Raw genomic sequence first — 16,576 nt, 5'->3', positions numbered from 1 at the left:
TATTAAAAATGAAGTAATTAGAAAGGTCAAATTGTATAGACTTGGAATCCCAATATCTATATTTTGTGGATTACAAGCCCAAAGCAATGTTATTGTTTAAATATGTATGGATTAAGGAAACCTAATCAATGTGGGTGTAAAAGGTTTTGTGTGAGACCGGGCTCAATAACAAAAGTCCAATAAAAAGGCGCGGGCTAACTAAACCCGATCACGAGGCTCGCAACACCAAAAACATGATAGTGGACTCACGTGAGTCCGTCTCACCCAAAACTTTACCATGTGGGTGATCCATTAATTATATGCCTAAGAAAGTCTTTTCGGAGAAAATTTGATGGCTAACATGATATGTAATTACTTGTTGCTCTTATTTTTCAATACATTAGTTGTATTGGACCACCTCTATTTAAATTAATTAGTATTCCATATACTTTTTGGTAGGTAAGATGAAGGTTTCTAATAGGATGAATCATTTTTTTTAAGTCAACTTGACCCGTATTAGCGGGCTACACACTTGTGAAGTGAGAGGTAAGGTATAGGCCGGGATGTCCTATCCCAGAGTAAGCCTATTGGGGATTGAATCACCTTAAAAATTGAAATGTGTCTTTATTCCACTAATAATCCAAACTTAACTTAGATATCGTATTACATCTTAAAAATTTGCTTCATCTCAATTTAGATTACCTTTCTTGCCTTATTGTGCATTCATTATAATTTCTTCACATTATGTATACAAAACCCGATCTTAAATTTCAATTTACACACGTCCAACATCTTAGCAAATCTAATTTTGGTCATAACTTGTATTCTTCCTAGCTAGTTTTTCTAAAAAATGTTTATACTTTATAGTCATCATCATCAAATTAGTAGACATTGTGCTCCACAAACTATGTCCCATGGTAGTTTTAATTTCATTGAATAATTCATCCATACATTTAATAATTGTATAAATGTGAGGGCAGTTGGACCGAATCTAGGTATAATTATTGTAGGGTGGTAGTTCTAGAAGTTTAGTTTATTCTTCATCTCTAGACTCTAGGCGGTAGGCAGTGCATAGATGAGAACAATTGACTGATTGATTGATTGTGTGTAATCGAATTATTGTGCATTTTCAAAGATACTCATTTTGTAACTTTGACCATATCCTTCCCTAGTCAACAATAATTGTCTTAAACGTAATAAGTTTGAATTTGGTGAAATAAATGTGAAACCAGCAATCCCATTCCCCCAATACATTTATGCCAAATTCTTCTAGGGTCGATTCATACAAAACCTACTTTGAGAGGACTTCAAAGCGAGCTTAATCCTGTAAGTAGTCACCCCTAAATTATGTAGATCGTCAATTTAACATACATTTAAAGTCATTCATAGTGTTATAAAAAGTCACCCCGTAATAACATAAAATAAGACGATCTAAAAGCTATATCGAAACATTATTATTTGATGAAAGTGGTCTTAAGTGCAAAGTTTGTAGCTTTTAATTTTTTCATAACTACAACTCCTTTTGGTAGGAATAAATATTGCTCCTTTTGGAAGCATTACTAGCCATTCCTTCCTAGCTAATTTCAAGGACCAATTGCAAACAAAGATAATCAACAAAAATGTAGCGAGAACAACACAAAACAACCCTAATAAGTAATAACAAGAACAATACATGACAGTCATAAAACGATGAAAGTCTCAAAAAGAAATTATATATGAATTATCAAATAATTTCATATATTAACTGTACTCTTTTCATCAAATGATAACCATACATACCATTTTTAGTTAATTGGATACTCATACTTGTATATTACCAAATTGGATCAAAACCACACACTTACACCGCCACATATAATTATATATATATAGTGCACTAAATTAATTAAGCATTATACCCTTCTAACAGTCAGACCCTATGTTTGAATTATTGTTGCTAAGGTGTGCAATCTACCAACCTAAACAAGGTTTATTATTAACTTTTTAAAAGAGAGCTAGATTATATGGGAATTTTCTAATTTAAAACAATTATTTATACGGTGCTTTTTCTGTAAGGTCAGGGTTATTTATTTAGGGGTTACTCAGTCGGTCAAGGGTTACTTTTATTCTGGGCGGGATTACTTAGTGGGTTAGCACGTTTTCTGTATGAGAGTAACCCCTGTCCGGCTGAGTAAGGAGTAACCCTGAACAAGTAACCCCTTACCAAGCTACCCCTGACTGACTGATTAATTAACCCCAAAATTTACGTTATTTATATAAATAGAATACTATATTAATGCGTACAAAACAATTAGAATGTATTCTAGATTTAATTTTCTACAATATTATTCTCATCATCAACACTAACTTACTTCATTAGATGATTGATTGTAGAAGAAAGACGCCAGGTTCTGGAAAAAAGAGTAAAAAAGAACCTCACCGACTAAACTAGTTGACATCTGATGTACTACCAACGTATCTAGTAACTCTTATAAGTAACTCTTTTACTAGTAGATACACACAATCAAAACCATACTTACTACCATTATATATTCTCTCTCACTTTCTTATACACTCTCTTACTCTCTCTTCTCTCTTTGGCAATAATAAAAATGGGTGTGAAGGTGTATGGACTCCCAATATCAACATGCACAGCTACAGTTTTGACTTGTTTGCATGAAAAGCAAGTTGAGTTTGAGCTTCTTCCTGTTGATCTCTTTGTTGCTGAGCACAAACAACCTCCTTTCCTCTCTAAAAATGTAATTAAATCTTTCTTCACTTCTTTTATTAATATTAACATTTCTTAGTTATTATGTACTAAGTATGATTGCTAATTTATTTATTAGTAATTATTCCTATTATCATACATATTGGTATGTTAATTTGATATTTATTACTTCTTTAATTTGATATTTATAACATAATAATTTGTGTTTATACACTTTATTTGCAGCCACTTGGGCAGATCCCAGTACTTGAAGATGATGATCTTACTTTGTTCGGTAAGTCTACAACTAAAGCACTACTCCATTTTAGATAAATTGTTTTGTAATTATGAAAATTATTTATCTTTTTTTTTTTTTTTTTTTTTTTTTTTTTTTTTTTTTTTTTTTTTTTTGAAACATGAAAATTATTTATTTTTTTTTGAATGGATGAAAATTATTTATCTAAATATGCTCTTTCTCAACACATTACTAATTAAAGTTCTTTTTCATATTCAATTAAACATTAAAATTTGTTCATATCTGAGAAAAAATAAACTGCAAAATATATATAATATTCTGTATTATTTTATTCATGTAGTAAAACTTGTGCAATCTATGACCCTCATTATTTAAAGGTAGCAAATAAATTATGTTTATTCAATTTTTTCACCCTCTACTCTATCGATCATCGTATAGAATTGTATATGTCTCTATTATCATATAAATTGTATGTCTATGGTAAATGTTTAATTTAATACCTATAAAATAATTATGTCTATAGTAAATGTTTAATTTAATACCTAGGTATTGGAGTAAATATTTGTCAATCCTTACAACAGTTACAAGCAAACATTTGACAATAATCTAACATTTTATGTACCATAGCATAGTTAGAGCAGCTATATAATTTCTAAGAAAGTGAGTATTGATTATTTGAAAATCTCGATTCTCTAATCATACTTGAAAGTATTGGCTTTTGATTTCTTTCTATTACAATATTATGAAAACAAAGAATTAACTTTATTAAACACCGTTAGATATTAAGAGATGAGATGATTTGATAACTCAACTATGATACTATTCCATTTGGATTTTTTTTTTTGGGTGTATATATTTGCATATGTGATGTAGAACATGATTATTTATTTTCACTAATTTTAGGAATGTTCAACTTATTTTCACTACAAGTTCAGATAAGTCCAAATAAAATAATTTCATGAAAAATCAGCTCTGATAAAGGTTAAATAAGGGCTATTCAAGTTCAAAGGTTTTATAAGGTCAAATAAGTTTAGGTAAGCTTAGATAAATTCAAATAAGATAAGTTTATATAAGTGCAAATCAGATGAATAAAATATATTTTTTTCATATATAACGCTTGCTTTGACCTATCCCTAATTTGAATCCAACTTCTTGTTTTCATTGTCACATCCTAGAATCTCGAGCAATCTCATCATACATAGCAGAGAAATACAAGGACAATGGAACAACAGATCTTCTAAGACAAGGAGACCTAAAAGAAGCAGCAATAGTTAAAGTATGGATGGAAGTAGAAGCACACCATTACAACCCATCAATACAACCAATCATATACCAATACTTTGTGGCTCCAATACAAGGAAAAACTCCTGATCAAACAATCATCGACGAAAATCTTGATAAGCTTGGTAAACTACTTGACATCTACGACGAAAGGCTAAGGTCTACCAAGTACTTAGCCGGGGATAACTACACCTTAGCTGATCTTCATCATCTTCCTTACACTCATTATTTCATGACTACTCCTTATGCTACTTTAATTGATAGTCGCCCTAATGTTAAGGCTTGGTGGGAGGATATTTCTTCTAGACCAGCTTTTAAGAAAGTTTCTGAAAATATGAAATATGGGGAGAATTAAATTAAATAAGTTATAATACAAAGATTTGGGAGAATTTAATTGTTGCAATGAACAATTTATTTATACTTGTTTAAGTGAGTAATGTTTAGATGATTTAATGATTGTTGCAAATTTTTGTTTGGTCAAATGTAACCTTTTTTTTTTAGATAGTTATAGTTTAATGTTGTTATTAATTACTTGTATTTCTCTTTGATGGCTTAAATAATATTTTATATCTACTTTGGTTGAATGATTTTTTATACCATAGTTTAATTTTCATATTTTATATATCTGTATTGTCATCTTTTTATCTGATGTACCCATTTGCCTTTTTAGGATTTTAAACATGACTCTATACTTCTGTAGTATCAATATATTTATTTATGTGTTATGATTTTATTTTTTTTATTTTTTATTTTTTTTTTCTAAAAAATTATAAAGGTTACGTTCGGAGATTACATATTGCAACAATTTTAACAAGACCCTAACTATGTTTTCCTTTACATGGTAAATAATTGTAGTCAAACTTTATACTCTTTATCCAAGAGTATAATAAATGGATACATCATTCAAAAACGATGGGAATACATCTTATACCGTACTTCAATTTGTATCAAACTACCAAACTATGACATAGTGGGAATGTATATATTTCAATTCAATATTGCACAAGATTACAATTCAGTTGATTATTTTTTATTTTTATTTTATTTTTATCATAAGGATTGCACGAGATCATTAGAAAAATAAGGAGTATTAAAGATGATAGACTACATTAATACAAATTGAACAACATCTCATTTGATTATTTTTTATTTTATTTTATTTTATTTTATTTTTATCATAAGGATTAGGGTATAAAAATGATCCTCACATGAGTCACAACTTATTATCAGGTGAACTAAAATATTACTAAATGTAGCTTGAGTATATTTAAACTTTGTGCTAAATTTGAGCTTAGTGTAGAACGTGGGCTAATTCGTTGAGTTGGGCTTGGATTAAATGAAGTTGTTGTTTTTTTTGTTTTTTTTTCCAAATCATTCTCAGAATTAGACAAAGGACTTAAAAATTGGGTAGTTGGGCTAAATGTTAAACTCATTGTCAAAGTTAGACAAAGAAGCAATTTGAGTAATTAACAATCAATTATGTTGTTGTTGTTGGGAGAAGGGCTTTATCGAGCCGAAATCTCTCACAAGTCAACCTTGGTAGGAGTGGGAGGGAAGGGTAAGAGAACCCTCAGTCCCTCACCACAAAGTTTCGCTAATGAAGCTTGATCCCACAGATGCAATTAAACTTTTCTCGACCAGGCGTTGTTTGGTATAATCAAACTTTAATTGGGTGATAAGATTAAGGCTAGGTGTTTCTTTTATCTACTCATTTTGATATCAAAAGCTGGTTTGGTTAACATAAAAAACAATCATGATAACCTACAAAATATCTTGGATTGAAGTGAGACTGGAAATTTAAAATTCAAGAACCAGATACTGGAAAGAAAAAGTTGATGGATTCAAGAACCAGTTTAAAAGTATATGGATTTTTTTTCCAATACTTTTTTTTTTTATTGTAATATGAAAAAAGGGAAAATATATATAAGAAAAATGATTATTTAACACTTTCTCCGTTTAATTTCTTTTTATTTGACACATTTTTTTAGTCACGTTTGCCAAAGCACAAGTTCAACCATTAATATCTTTAATTACTGAAAAGCAAAAATTATAAAAAGTTGATGTTTTGAAAATATATACCGTGATGATTCTAACAAGGCCCCACATGACTATAATACTCATTACGTGTAAATCACAAAACATGGTCAAAGGAAATTAAGTGTAAGAATAGTGCTAAAGTCAAAACGTGTCAACTAAAAAAAGAATCGGAGGTAGTATATATTTTGAATGTCTAAAATGAAATAACTCACAAAATTAAAATGTTTGTAACATATTAAATTTAAAAGTTAAACATTATAAAGGTTATATTAAATTTTTTTTTAAGAAAATCGATTCGGTTCAAGACTGATTTTTTTTTTTTTAAAAAGCTAGCTTTTTAAAAATTTATCAACCCAGTGACGGACAACGGGTTTCTTCATTTTGGTCTCATCCAGTCTATTTTTCCGGTCCAAACCGAACTTTGAACACCTTTACTAGTCTAACTCACTACTACTTATGAAAGATATGAAAAAATATTTTATTTATGTATATATAGAATTTGATTGTTAAAGTGGAAAGAAAATATCATAATGTATAAAAAGTTTACTTAAAGATTTTGCAAAAAAAGAAAAAAAAAAAAAAAGCGAAAACGGCGGGAAATTTTTTTATCAAGTAATGACAAGTGTTATTGGTTATTCGCTTTTAGTATAAGTTAATAGATAGATGGATAGATAGATAGATAGATAAATAGATACGTAGTACTAGTATTAGACTTTAATCTTTGCTTCATCATATCTCTTATTTTTAAATAAAATATGTTAATCTCACTATCTTTTCTTATAATTTATTAAAAATACCCGCAACTACCCACCTTCATCTTTATGTATTCAAGTTAAATTAATTATTTTGCCTAAAACTATATGTTGGTCAAAGTGTAACACCTAAAAAAAACCGGAGGGAGTAAGAAAACTGTCATGATTCATGACAAAAGCAAAAATGACCTGAACAAATTAAAATTTCTACAAATTCAATCCCTTTTTTGGAATTATGGACAAAATAAACTTGTTTAAACTATCAAAAAATATCACATGAAACATAAATCCGATTTGACAACTCTAATAATTATAAAGACATAAAATAAAAACTTACTAGATATATAGTTTACAAAACATTAACCATCAATAGGAAGGAAAAAAGAACCTTATTTTTTTACTCTCTTGGATTAATTCAAAAGTCAACGAAAATGAACGTAGTCAAGATGTGCACTCCCCTAGCTTGTTCCTTGTCATTCATGTATCGACTACACATTCAACAAAAAGCTATATTAAACAATTGTGGAATGTATTTAGGTAGTGACTAACATGTCCTATAAATTCAACCTCGAATTGTAGCATTTCTTAACAATCCTCTATCATCCATCTCCTTCTTTTGTTATCTAATTAATTCTATCTTCTCCTTAATTTCTCAAACTCTCCTTTAATTATTACAAGTCTAAGATAAGCCATGGGGATCAAGATTCATGGAAGCCCTTTCTCCGGTGCCACCCTACGTGTCGTGGCTGCCGCTAATGAAAAGGAACTTGATTTTGAATTTGTTCACGTCGACATGAGTGTTGGTGCTCACAAGCAACAACCTTATGTTGCCCTTAACGTAAGTTTATCACTTAACATCATTTAACTTGTACTACTCTTTTGATTAGTATTGTTATTTTTTTTTTGGTTATTTAAGTTTAAATTTCTAAATCAATTTCTTACGTCTTGGTGATAAAAATACGTACATTACAATCTGTCATCTAATAGATATAATTAAAAACTTGAGATTGAAAATGATTTGTTCTATGGAAATCTCATAATCATTGGAAATTATAGCTTATTTTTTTGAGGTCAAGTATATGTAAGTCGTTTAAAGAAACAACTTTAATTATATAAATGTATGTTATTAGTCATAGCATTACTTGGATTAGAGTACACAATAGTTGACGATGATTGTTTCATTGATCAATAATTGACCATAATGTATTGTAGTCAAATATATGCTGATATAGCTGAACTTTTTGGGTCAACGTACAATTTGATCAAATATTCACCTCAAAAGTAGATTACGACCGGGTTCTATTGATAATCATTTTAGTGATCCTATGTTACAATTATGTAAATTTTAATTTATTTTTCTTACCATATGATTTCAGCCATTTGGTCAAGTACCAGCTTTTGAAGATGATGATCTCCAGCTTTTTGGTAAGTCAACTCGTACATCTAATTAAGGCCTTGTTTTATTCATTCAATTTTATAATTAAATTATTTTAGTGAGGTATGCATTATTCAATATATAATAGTGAGAACATTTCTAATCATTTTTTTTTTTTTTTTTTTTTTTTTCATATCAAACAGAATCAAGAGCAATTACAAAATACATAGCATACGCCTATGGAAGCAATGGCACTGCATTGGTATGTGAAGACATGAAGCAAAAGGCGTCTCAAGCCGTATGGATGGAGGTTGAGGCTCACCAATTCGACCCACCAGCTAGCAAACTCATGTGGGAGCTTGTGTTCAAGGGCATGTTTGGCATGGAAGTCGATATGGCAATAGTCGAGGAGAACGAGGCTAAGTTGGCTAAGGTCCTTGATGTTTATGAGGCTCATTTAGGTCAGTCCAAGTACATGTGTTGTGACACTTTCTCCTTGGCTGATCTTCATCACTTGCCTCAACTTCATTTTCTAATGAACACCCAAGTCAAGAAGCTTTTCGACGAACGCCCTCATGTGAGTGCTTGGTGCACTGATATCATGGCTAGGCCAGCTTGGGTTAAAACAGTAGCCTTGCAAAACCAAGCTTAAGCAACCTTAAGGACAAGAATCAAGCCAGTATTTTATGTTTGTTACCTAATTTGTTTGTTTGTATTGCTTTGATTTTATAATTGATCGTTTGAATTTCTGTATTCCAACTTTGTCATTTTAATTAATAAGAGTACTGATTGCCTGAGTGTTGCTATATACTTTCATTGTTCAAAATTAATTAGTTTCAAACTCAAAAAGTTTGTTTGATCTTAAATATAAATTCTCACCATTTACAGAAAAGAAAAAATTACGTATGAGATCATGAGATTTGTGTCAATTAAATCAGAGATATTGATAGCTTAAGGACCTGTTCATATTTACTGAATTGAGCTGAACTGAACTAAACTGAACTGATTGGAGTTGAATTGAACTGAACTAAACTAATTGGGGCTGAGCTGAAATGAATATTTTATGAGAGAGGGAAATTAGGAGCTGAGCTAAACTGAACTGCACTGAACTAATTGGAGATGAACTGAACTGATTGGAGTTGAACTAAATTGAACTGAAATTAAGCTGAAGTGAACAGACCCTAAGTTGTGCAATAGTAGGAGGATATGTGCGGAGTTGTCATAATTTTGGCTTGCAGGAGTTGTCATTGGATATCAATGCTTATTGCTCTCCTTCTTAGTTTAAGCAATTGCTTTTTGGTAATGGACTATTACCTGTTTAACGTCTTAGGCCATGTTTGGTGAATTGCTGAAAACTAAAGATGATTGTGTAAGTTAATTTTGACCAATTGTTTATATTCGAACGTAGGTCAGAATAATAAGCAACTTATGTTTATCTATCGTCAACTTCTAAGTATTGAATAGCACGGCTAACCCCAAAACCTAATCCTTCCTAGGAGAAGGCCAGGCTAAGCTAAGCTACACGATCGTCCTCCTATGAATGAGGCAATGTGGAGTTTTTTTTTTTTCAAATAGTCTTAACCAAAGTTTCTTATGGATTGCATTAAATGAGTTGGCTAATAACTATTAATCTATTATATAAAAGTGTTTGGTAATAATTGATTTTTAAATTAAAGTTGCTTGCGTATGCAAAATGACAATAAGGACATTGACTTATTTATTGTTGTAGCATAGAGTTTTGGTATAACTATATTGTCATTTCACTTTATATTAGAATACTTGAATAAGATGATGAAAGGCTAATCCAATTATCTTATTGAAAAGTGCTTATTTGGTGCAATCAACGTTTTGAATCAGCTCACCAATCACCACCTTAGATTATACTTCGTATATTGTAGTGGGCAATCAACTAATATTAGTCAAATAAGTTAATGTTGCCCGGCTTGCCCCAATAAGCTCTCCAACAAACATCCTCATTTCCCATATTTCTATTGAAGGTGACAGTATAATTGTTATTAATATTTTACTTGAATAATGCCTCCAGCCCATGAAAAGATTCATCTTTCAGTGGACAAAGTCAATCAAGCCATTTATCCAACAACTTTAATTAGATCAATCTACAAATATTTAAGGTTGCATATTATTCCCGTTAAAAAAAAAAAGGTTGCAAATTATTGTATTTGTAACTTTGCTAGAATACTAGACTAATAATCAACAAATTAAAATTACTACTGGATAGTAAGTTTTCCAAATTTTTTTCTCTTTATAATAAGATTATGTAAAACTGTACTAGTATTAATTTTGAAAGAAGATAGGTACGAAGTATAATTGTAATTTGTGTATTATTCCTTTAAAAAAAAAATGGAGAAAGGAGAAAAGAGAAATAATAATTGACAAAATATTTGCATATAGAGAGTCAATTGTCAAAACCAAAATATCGTGGGTGTTATACCGTGCTAATTGTGCTACACATAAAATTCATCAAATTAAACTAAACCACAACTGGTGAGAAGGACTACGTGTTTCATCCTCCGCAATACTAATTCACGGTTGTTAAAAAACAGAACTCACTCTGAATCCGAAGTAGTCCAAAGGGTGAACCAGATGAAAAAAAAAAAAAAAAAAAAAAATCAAACCAAACCAAACCCCAAACACAATGCAACATCATTACCTATGTGTTAGCTTAGGGTTGTTAGAATTAAATTATAAAATAGACTAAAAAACACTAAACAAACTTTGTTTGAATTAGCTCTTACTATAAATAATCTACTAATAGTAGATGAAATTTCATCAACTAAACAAGCAAAGTAAACGGTCTTATTTTTTCTTAGCTAGCAACTCTTATAGCTTAAGGCATAGCCATGGGAATCAAGGTTCATGGAGTCCCCGTAGGTGCCACCCTTCGTGTTTTGGCGATTCTTGAAGAAAAGGAGATCGATTACGAATTGGTTCTAGTTGACATGTATTCTGGTGCTATTAAACAACAACCTTTTCTTTCTCTTAGCGTAAGCATCTTATCATATTATCTCCGTTTTTTTTAAGACCCTCTCCAATGGTGAGCCTCAAGTGAGTATCTTTTGGAGAGAGAGTAATTTTTGCAATGTATACCAATAAGTTGGTATCTAAACTTAGCAACTCCAAAAGAAAGTTGCTAAGTTTAGATACTCAACTTTGAGTCTCATTTGACAAAGAGTGTGAGCCCCTATCAATACTATAATATGTTTTGTAATTTATTAAAGTTTTCAATTTTATTTTTATTTTTTTTGTAAAAAAACTTATAATATGATTGGTAGGCCATAAATTGATTGTGACATTAACAAACTTTAGAAAGTCTCATAATTGGGAAATTAAACTTTATATGAGTTGCTAAATTGAAAAGTGGGTTGGATATCACCATTGGAGGTAAAAAAACAAATACTCAAACTTGAGTCTCACCGTTGGAGATGGTCTAAGTTTGACTTACTATCCGTATTTCTTTTATAACTATTTTTTTTAAAACATCTTTCATCATATACTATTACACTATGTGGAACCAATTGTATTTAACAAATCTCTAGGCCCTGTTCTTTTGAGCTGTTGTGGTTTTCTCTATTCTGCTAAAATCTATTATGCTCTGTTAAGCCCTGCTTTACTGAGCCATCCATGTTAATAATCTGCTCTATTTTACTCTGCTTAGAAGCTCAAAAGATCAAAATCTTATTTTCTATCTATCTTCTTTTTATAGAGTAAAAGTACTTTTATGCATAATCCTCATTTTCATCTCTCTTTAGTTTTTTTAGCAATAACAATTGAATAAAGAGGCCAAAATAAACAGAGAGTGTGTTTTCTTTCATCTATTTAAATACAAGACACTACACATTGGCCTAATATTACTACCTTCGTTTTTAATTATTTGCAACAAATTAAGGAATTTTTGTATGTCACAAAAATAATAATAGCTCTTTAAATTGTTGTAAGTAATTGGTTTCAAAAAAAAAAAAAAAGTAATTAGAAATAGAGGTAGTATTTTTATTTAAGTTATTTTCTAAAATTGTTTTATACATCAAAACTGTAACTACTAATCAAAAGATTTCAATATGATTTGGGACCTCTTTACATTTACTGAATTGAGCTGAAATGAACTGATTGGAGTCGCGCTGAACTGAACTGAACTGAACTAAAGAGAGCTGAAATGAATATTTTATGAGAAAAGGAAATTAGGAGTTGCACTGAACTGATTGGAGCTGAATTGAACTGAACTAAAAATAAGCTAAAGTGAACAGAGCCTTAATAAAAAATATGACATACATTATACTCCATTTTCTGAGTTCGAACTCTTTATTGAGCATAGAGTTTAAGTTGATAATAGTTTGTTGAGACGTTATTAAGTATCGTTAAATTAAAAAATTGGATGAATTAGAAGAAAGTGGTGCCTTGTTTTTTGTTAAAGAAGTAGATGTAATAAAATAAATCAAGTTTTATTATCTTTATTTAGTAGTTGAATGTGATAGAGTGATACTTTATTTTTTTGATAGTGGAAAGCGAGTTTATTGAAATAATAGTAGAGTTGACCTTTTCCAATAGAAAGCTTTCAAACTAATCTAATATGGATGAATTGAATAAGTATTCGAACTATTTAGGACAAATGGTGATCGGAGTATTTATTTCTTATTCAAAATGTTTTTTTTTTATACATTTGTCTTAAATTAGAATAATCATTAAAGCTTGACTCACTTGGTAAATGGGTTACTAATTACCATAGACTTTTAAATTTTACAGGGTGAATACTGAATACTGTAAAGTGAAGGTATTTGGAGATAGAAATCCCTTTAATTTATCTAGAGTCTAATCATAGTCTTTCTCAGAGAGACATCATAGAATTCATGACTTTCCATATCATTCATAAATATGAAAGAATGGCCTTCATCAATGATTTCATGCATCAAATTTGACACTTTGTTTGGATTAAAGGAAATGGAGGGAAAGAGGGAAGGAAAATGGAGAGATAAATTATTATCTTTCATTTAGATAACAAATGAGGAAGGACGTGTGGAAGATGGGAGGGGGGGGGGGGGGGAGAGAATGAAATGGAGAGACTAATTGTTCTCTTCAGCTTAATTTCAGTTCAGTTCCTAATTTTCTTCTCTTTTTAAGAATTCATTTTAGTTCAGTTCAGTTCAGTTCAATTCAGTAAATCAGAACATGCCCTAAGTTGTAAGAAATTGATATCTCCAACAATGAATGGATATAGAAGGAAAACTCATCAATATTCCCTCCCCTTCTCTTTCCTTCCAATTCCTACCCTTTCCTCTCCCTCCCATTCTTTTCCTTCCCCTTTCTCTATCCAAACACATCGTGAGACTCGTTTTTTTTTTTTGCATTTGCAAAAGAGATTATAGGTTACATACATCTTGATTAATTATTTTGTTTGTCTTGTCATTTTAGCCATTTGGTCAAGTTCCAGCATTTGAAGATGGAGATCTCAAGCTATTTGGTAAGATATGATACACCTTTAATTAAATAGGTCATCAACATGTAATATTTTAATTGCAAGTGGTACGATCTAGTGGTTGAAGAGGTTAATTTCAAGTTGTGTGTAATACATATATCTGAATATTATTATTATTATTATTATTATTATTATTATTATTATTATTATTATTATTATTTTTCACGCGCATTGAATGACTTATTATTTTAAAATTCTTATATATATTTATCATGAAGTAATATAGTGCATGCATCCACTTAGAGAATTTTATGAGATTGAACAACTTTCAATTGCATGAATTATAAACGTTATGATATTATACTGTGAACTTGTGATTAATTAAGGTTATGTTATTTATGTAATTTTGATTAAATCTTCACTAATATCAAACAGAATCAAGAGCAATTACAAAATACATAGCACACGCCTACGAAGGCAAAGGAACTTCACTTATAAACAAAGACAAAAACCAAATGGCAAACATAGTCGTGTGGATGGAAGTCGAGGCTCACCGATTCGATCCTATAGCCACTAAACTCATTCATGAGCTTTTTTTCGCCGATTTTTTTGGCAAGGAAACAGACAACGAGATTGTTGAGGAGAATGAAGCTAAGTTGGCTAAGGTCCTTGACGTGTATGAGGCACGGCTAGCAATGTCCAAGTACCTAGCTGGTGAATGTTTCACATTGGCTGATCTTCATCATATGCCTGCACTTCAATACTTAATGCGTACAAAAGTGAAGCAATTGATCGATGAACGCCCTCATGTTAGTGCTTGGTGTAAGGATATATTGGCTAGGCCTGCTTGGGAAAAGGTTTGGGCTTTGCAAGAAAAGAGGTTGAAGGAGTTGAGCTAAGGTTTTAAAATTATTTTAAGTTGGTATTTTACTAATTATGTATGAATTAATAATTTCTTATGCAAAATTATTAAAATGATAAACGGTACATTATTGTATGTTCGGCAAAAGGTACGTATGAGTTAATAATTTTGTATGCCAAATTATTAAAAAAAAATAAAAATAAATAAAAGAAGTATGTATGAATAAAAAGGAAAATTTGTTTATAAGGACCACTGAAATAGCCTCTTTTGTTCAAAATGACCTAATAAGGAAAAAGTTGTTTAAAAGGACCATCAAAGACAGTTTGAGTTGTTGAGGAGGACCAAAGCCGATTTTCAGGTAAGTCAACACTGGACTTCGGCGTTGACCATCACGTGCCAAGCACGTGACTCACTAATAAATTCATCAAAATTTAATTTTTTTCCTATTTCCATAATTTTCCTCTAATTTTCCAATTAAACCCAATTTAACCCTTTCCAATTTCATTATCTCTCCTCCTTTCTTTCTCGATCTAGAAGCATTTTTCATGGCATTTACTCATCTTGTTTGCCATTGTTAGTGAGGTCAAAGCATCAAGTTAACTGGCTAATGAAATAACTTCACCACAAGCAGCAAATAAGCACAACAGCAACCCACAACACGCTAACCCTCCTCCCACTTCACCACCGGCAGCAACCAGGCCACCACTCCAACACACCTCCGCACCTCCACCAAACAGCCCAAACAAACACCTAACGAACCCACAACCACCTAAACCCACAATGATTATCTTGTGCGAATTATCCTCAATTGTTGTGTGATCGTTTGGAAATAAATGCGAAATTACGGGTTGAGTATAATCAAAGGTTACAGAAATGAGGAGAGAGAATGAAGGGAAAAAGGGATAATAGGGGTTAAAGGGAAAAATGGGGGGAAATCATGGAAAAAGGAAAAACCAAATTTGCATTGGTTGAGGCTGCCCCCATTTATCTCCTAGATTAACAAAAATTAGATATCTCAAGAAAGGCTGAATAAAATATAATAAAAACTTGAAAAAGGTGCGTGAAAAGTAATAAGTGTGGGTCCTTTCATGAAAAAACGTCTGTTAGATTCTGATTCTAAAGCTAACCCATGGTTAGAAGTGAACTAGTTTTCATTGCAAAAGCATTTTCTTCTCTGTCCTTTGTATGACCACCATTGCACAATAATGATCGTCGCCGCTAAAGCAAGCCAGCCGACCATACAAACGATACCCTAATTACAAAGCTTGTAAAGTGGGCCCATACTAACCCCTAAGGGAAAGGAATTAGCTCGCGCGGTGGTGTTAATGGTTGTGACGGTGGTCCGATTTTTTCTTGTTCGTCTTCTTCTTGTTCCAGTTTCAACTTGAAGTCATCTTTTTCGTTGGAATTTTCTGGTTTAATTATTCTCTCTCCTCCATATTTCTGATTTAGTTTTTCTTTCTTCTCTCCCCTATAGTGGCTGGTTATAATTTTTCTCTCTCCTCTATTTTTTCTGACTTAGTTTTTCTCTCTCTTCCCCTAAAGGCTGGTTACTTTAGCTAACCCATGATTACCTTATGTCAATAACGTCTGTTAGTCTAGTCATTCATTTAACTGATAAATTTACGCATTTACCCCTGAGATAAACTTGCTTTTCCTCAAATTTGGTTCATGGTTTAATTAGATTCATGGTTTATGCTTTGAGGAGTTAGAAAGAAGAAGAAAGGAAAAAATTGGGGGGTAAAGGGGAAATTTAAGGGCAATTGGTGGAATGAGGGAAAAAAAATTTTGGCCTCAAAATAATGAAGCACGTGATGGTCAACGCCGGACTCCGGCGTTGACTTGCCTGAAAATCGGCTTTGATCCTCCTCAACAACCTAAACTGTCTTTTATGTTCCCTTTCAACAACTTTTTCTTAAT

General features: G+C 31.2%; 2 protein-coding genes and 1 pseudogene across 2 annotated transcripts; all 3 read left to right on the top strand.

Moving 5' to 3' along the window:
- The first annotated feature begins 2,511 nt into the window (after positions 1-2,511).
- On the top strand, positions 2,512-4,579 carry LOC145618459 (glutathione S-transferase F13-like). The gene is made up of 3 exons (XM_081673231.1): positions 2,512-2,717; positions 2,912-2,960; positions 4,097-4,579. Exons 1-3 carry the CDS (start codon positions 2,571-2,573, stop codon positions 4,555-4,557), a joined length of 657 nt encoding a protein of 218 aa, XP_081529357.1. The 5' UTR covers positions 2,512-2,570; the 3' UTR covers positions 4,558-4,579.
- Positions 4,580-7,644: 3,065 nt separating this feature from the next.
- Positions 7,645-9,033, top strand: LOC145616617 (glutathione S-transferase-like). The gene is made up of 3 exons (XM_081671370.1): positions 7,645-7,829; positions 8,368-8,416; positions 8,570-9,033. The coding sequence occupies exons 1-3, from the start codon at positions 7,683-7,685 to the stop codon at positions 9,016-9,018; spliced, it is 645 nt and encodes a 214-aa protein (XP_081527496.1). The 5' UTR covers positions 7,645-7,682; the 3' UTR covers positions 9,019-9,033.
- Positions 9,034-11,227: 2,194 nt separating this feature from the next.
- On the top strand, positions 11,228-14,693 carry LOC145616840 (glutathione S-transferase pseudogene; annotated as a pseudogene).
- Positions 14,694-16,576: the final 1,883 nt, after the last annotated feature.

Source organism: Chenopodium album, chromosome 26 (assembly GCF_948465745.1).
Source record: "Chenopodium album chromosome 26, dcCheAlbu1.1, whole genome shotgun sequence".
Classification (NCBI taxonomy): Eukaryota; Viridiplantae; Streptophyta; class Magnoliopsida; order Caryophyllales; family Amaranthaceae; genus Chenopodium; species Chenopodium album.
Note: the sequence above shows the minus strand (reverse complement) of the source record. Positions and strands in the feature narration are given on the sequence as shown.

Coding starts and splice junctions, on each gene's coding strand:
- LOC145618459 (XM_081673231.1), top strand. CDS start 2,571: ATGGGTGTGAAGGTGTATGGACTCCCAATATCAACATGCACAGCTACA. Junction 2,718..2,911: donor CTCCTTTCCTCTCTAAAAAT/GTAATTAAATCT, acceptor CTTTATTTGCAG/CCACTTGGGCAGATCCCAGT. Junction 2,961..4,096: donor TGATGATCTTACTTTGTTCG/GTAAGTCTACAA, acceptor GTCACATCCTAG/AATCTCGAGCAATCTCATCA.
- LOC145616617 (XM_081671370.1), top strand. CDS start 7,683: ATGGGGATCAAGATTCATGGAAGCCCTTTCTCCGGTGCCACCCTACGT. Junction 7,830..8,367: donor AACCTTATGTTGCCCTTAAC/GTAAGTTTATCA, acceptor ATATGATTTCAG/CCATTTGGTCAAGTACCAGC. Junction 8,417..8,569: donor TGATGATCTCCAGCTTTTTG/GTAAGTCAACTC, acceptor CATATCAAACAG/AATCAAGAGCAATTACAAAA.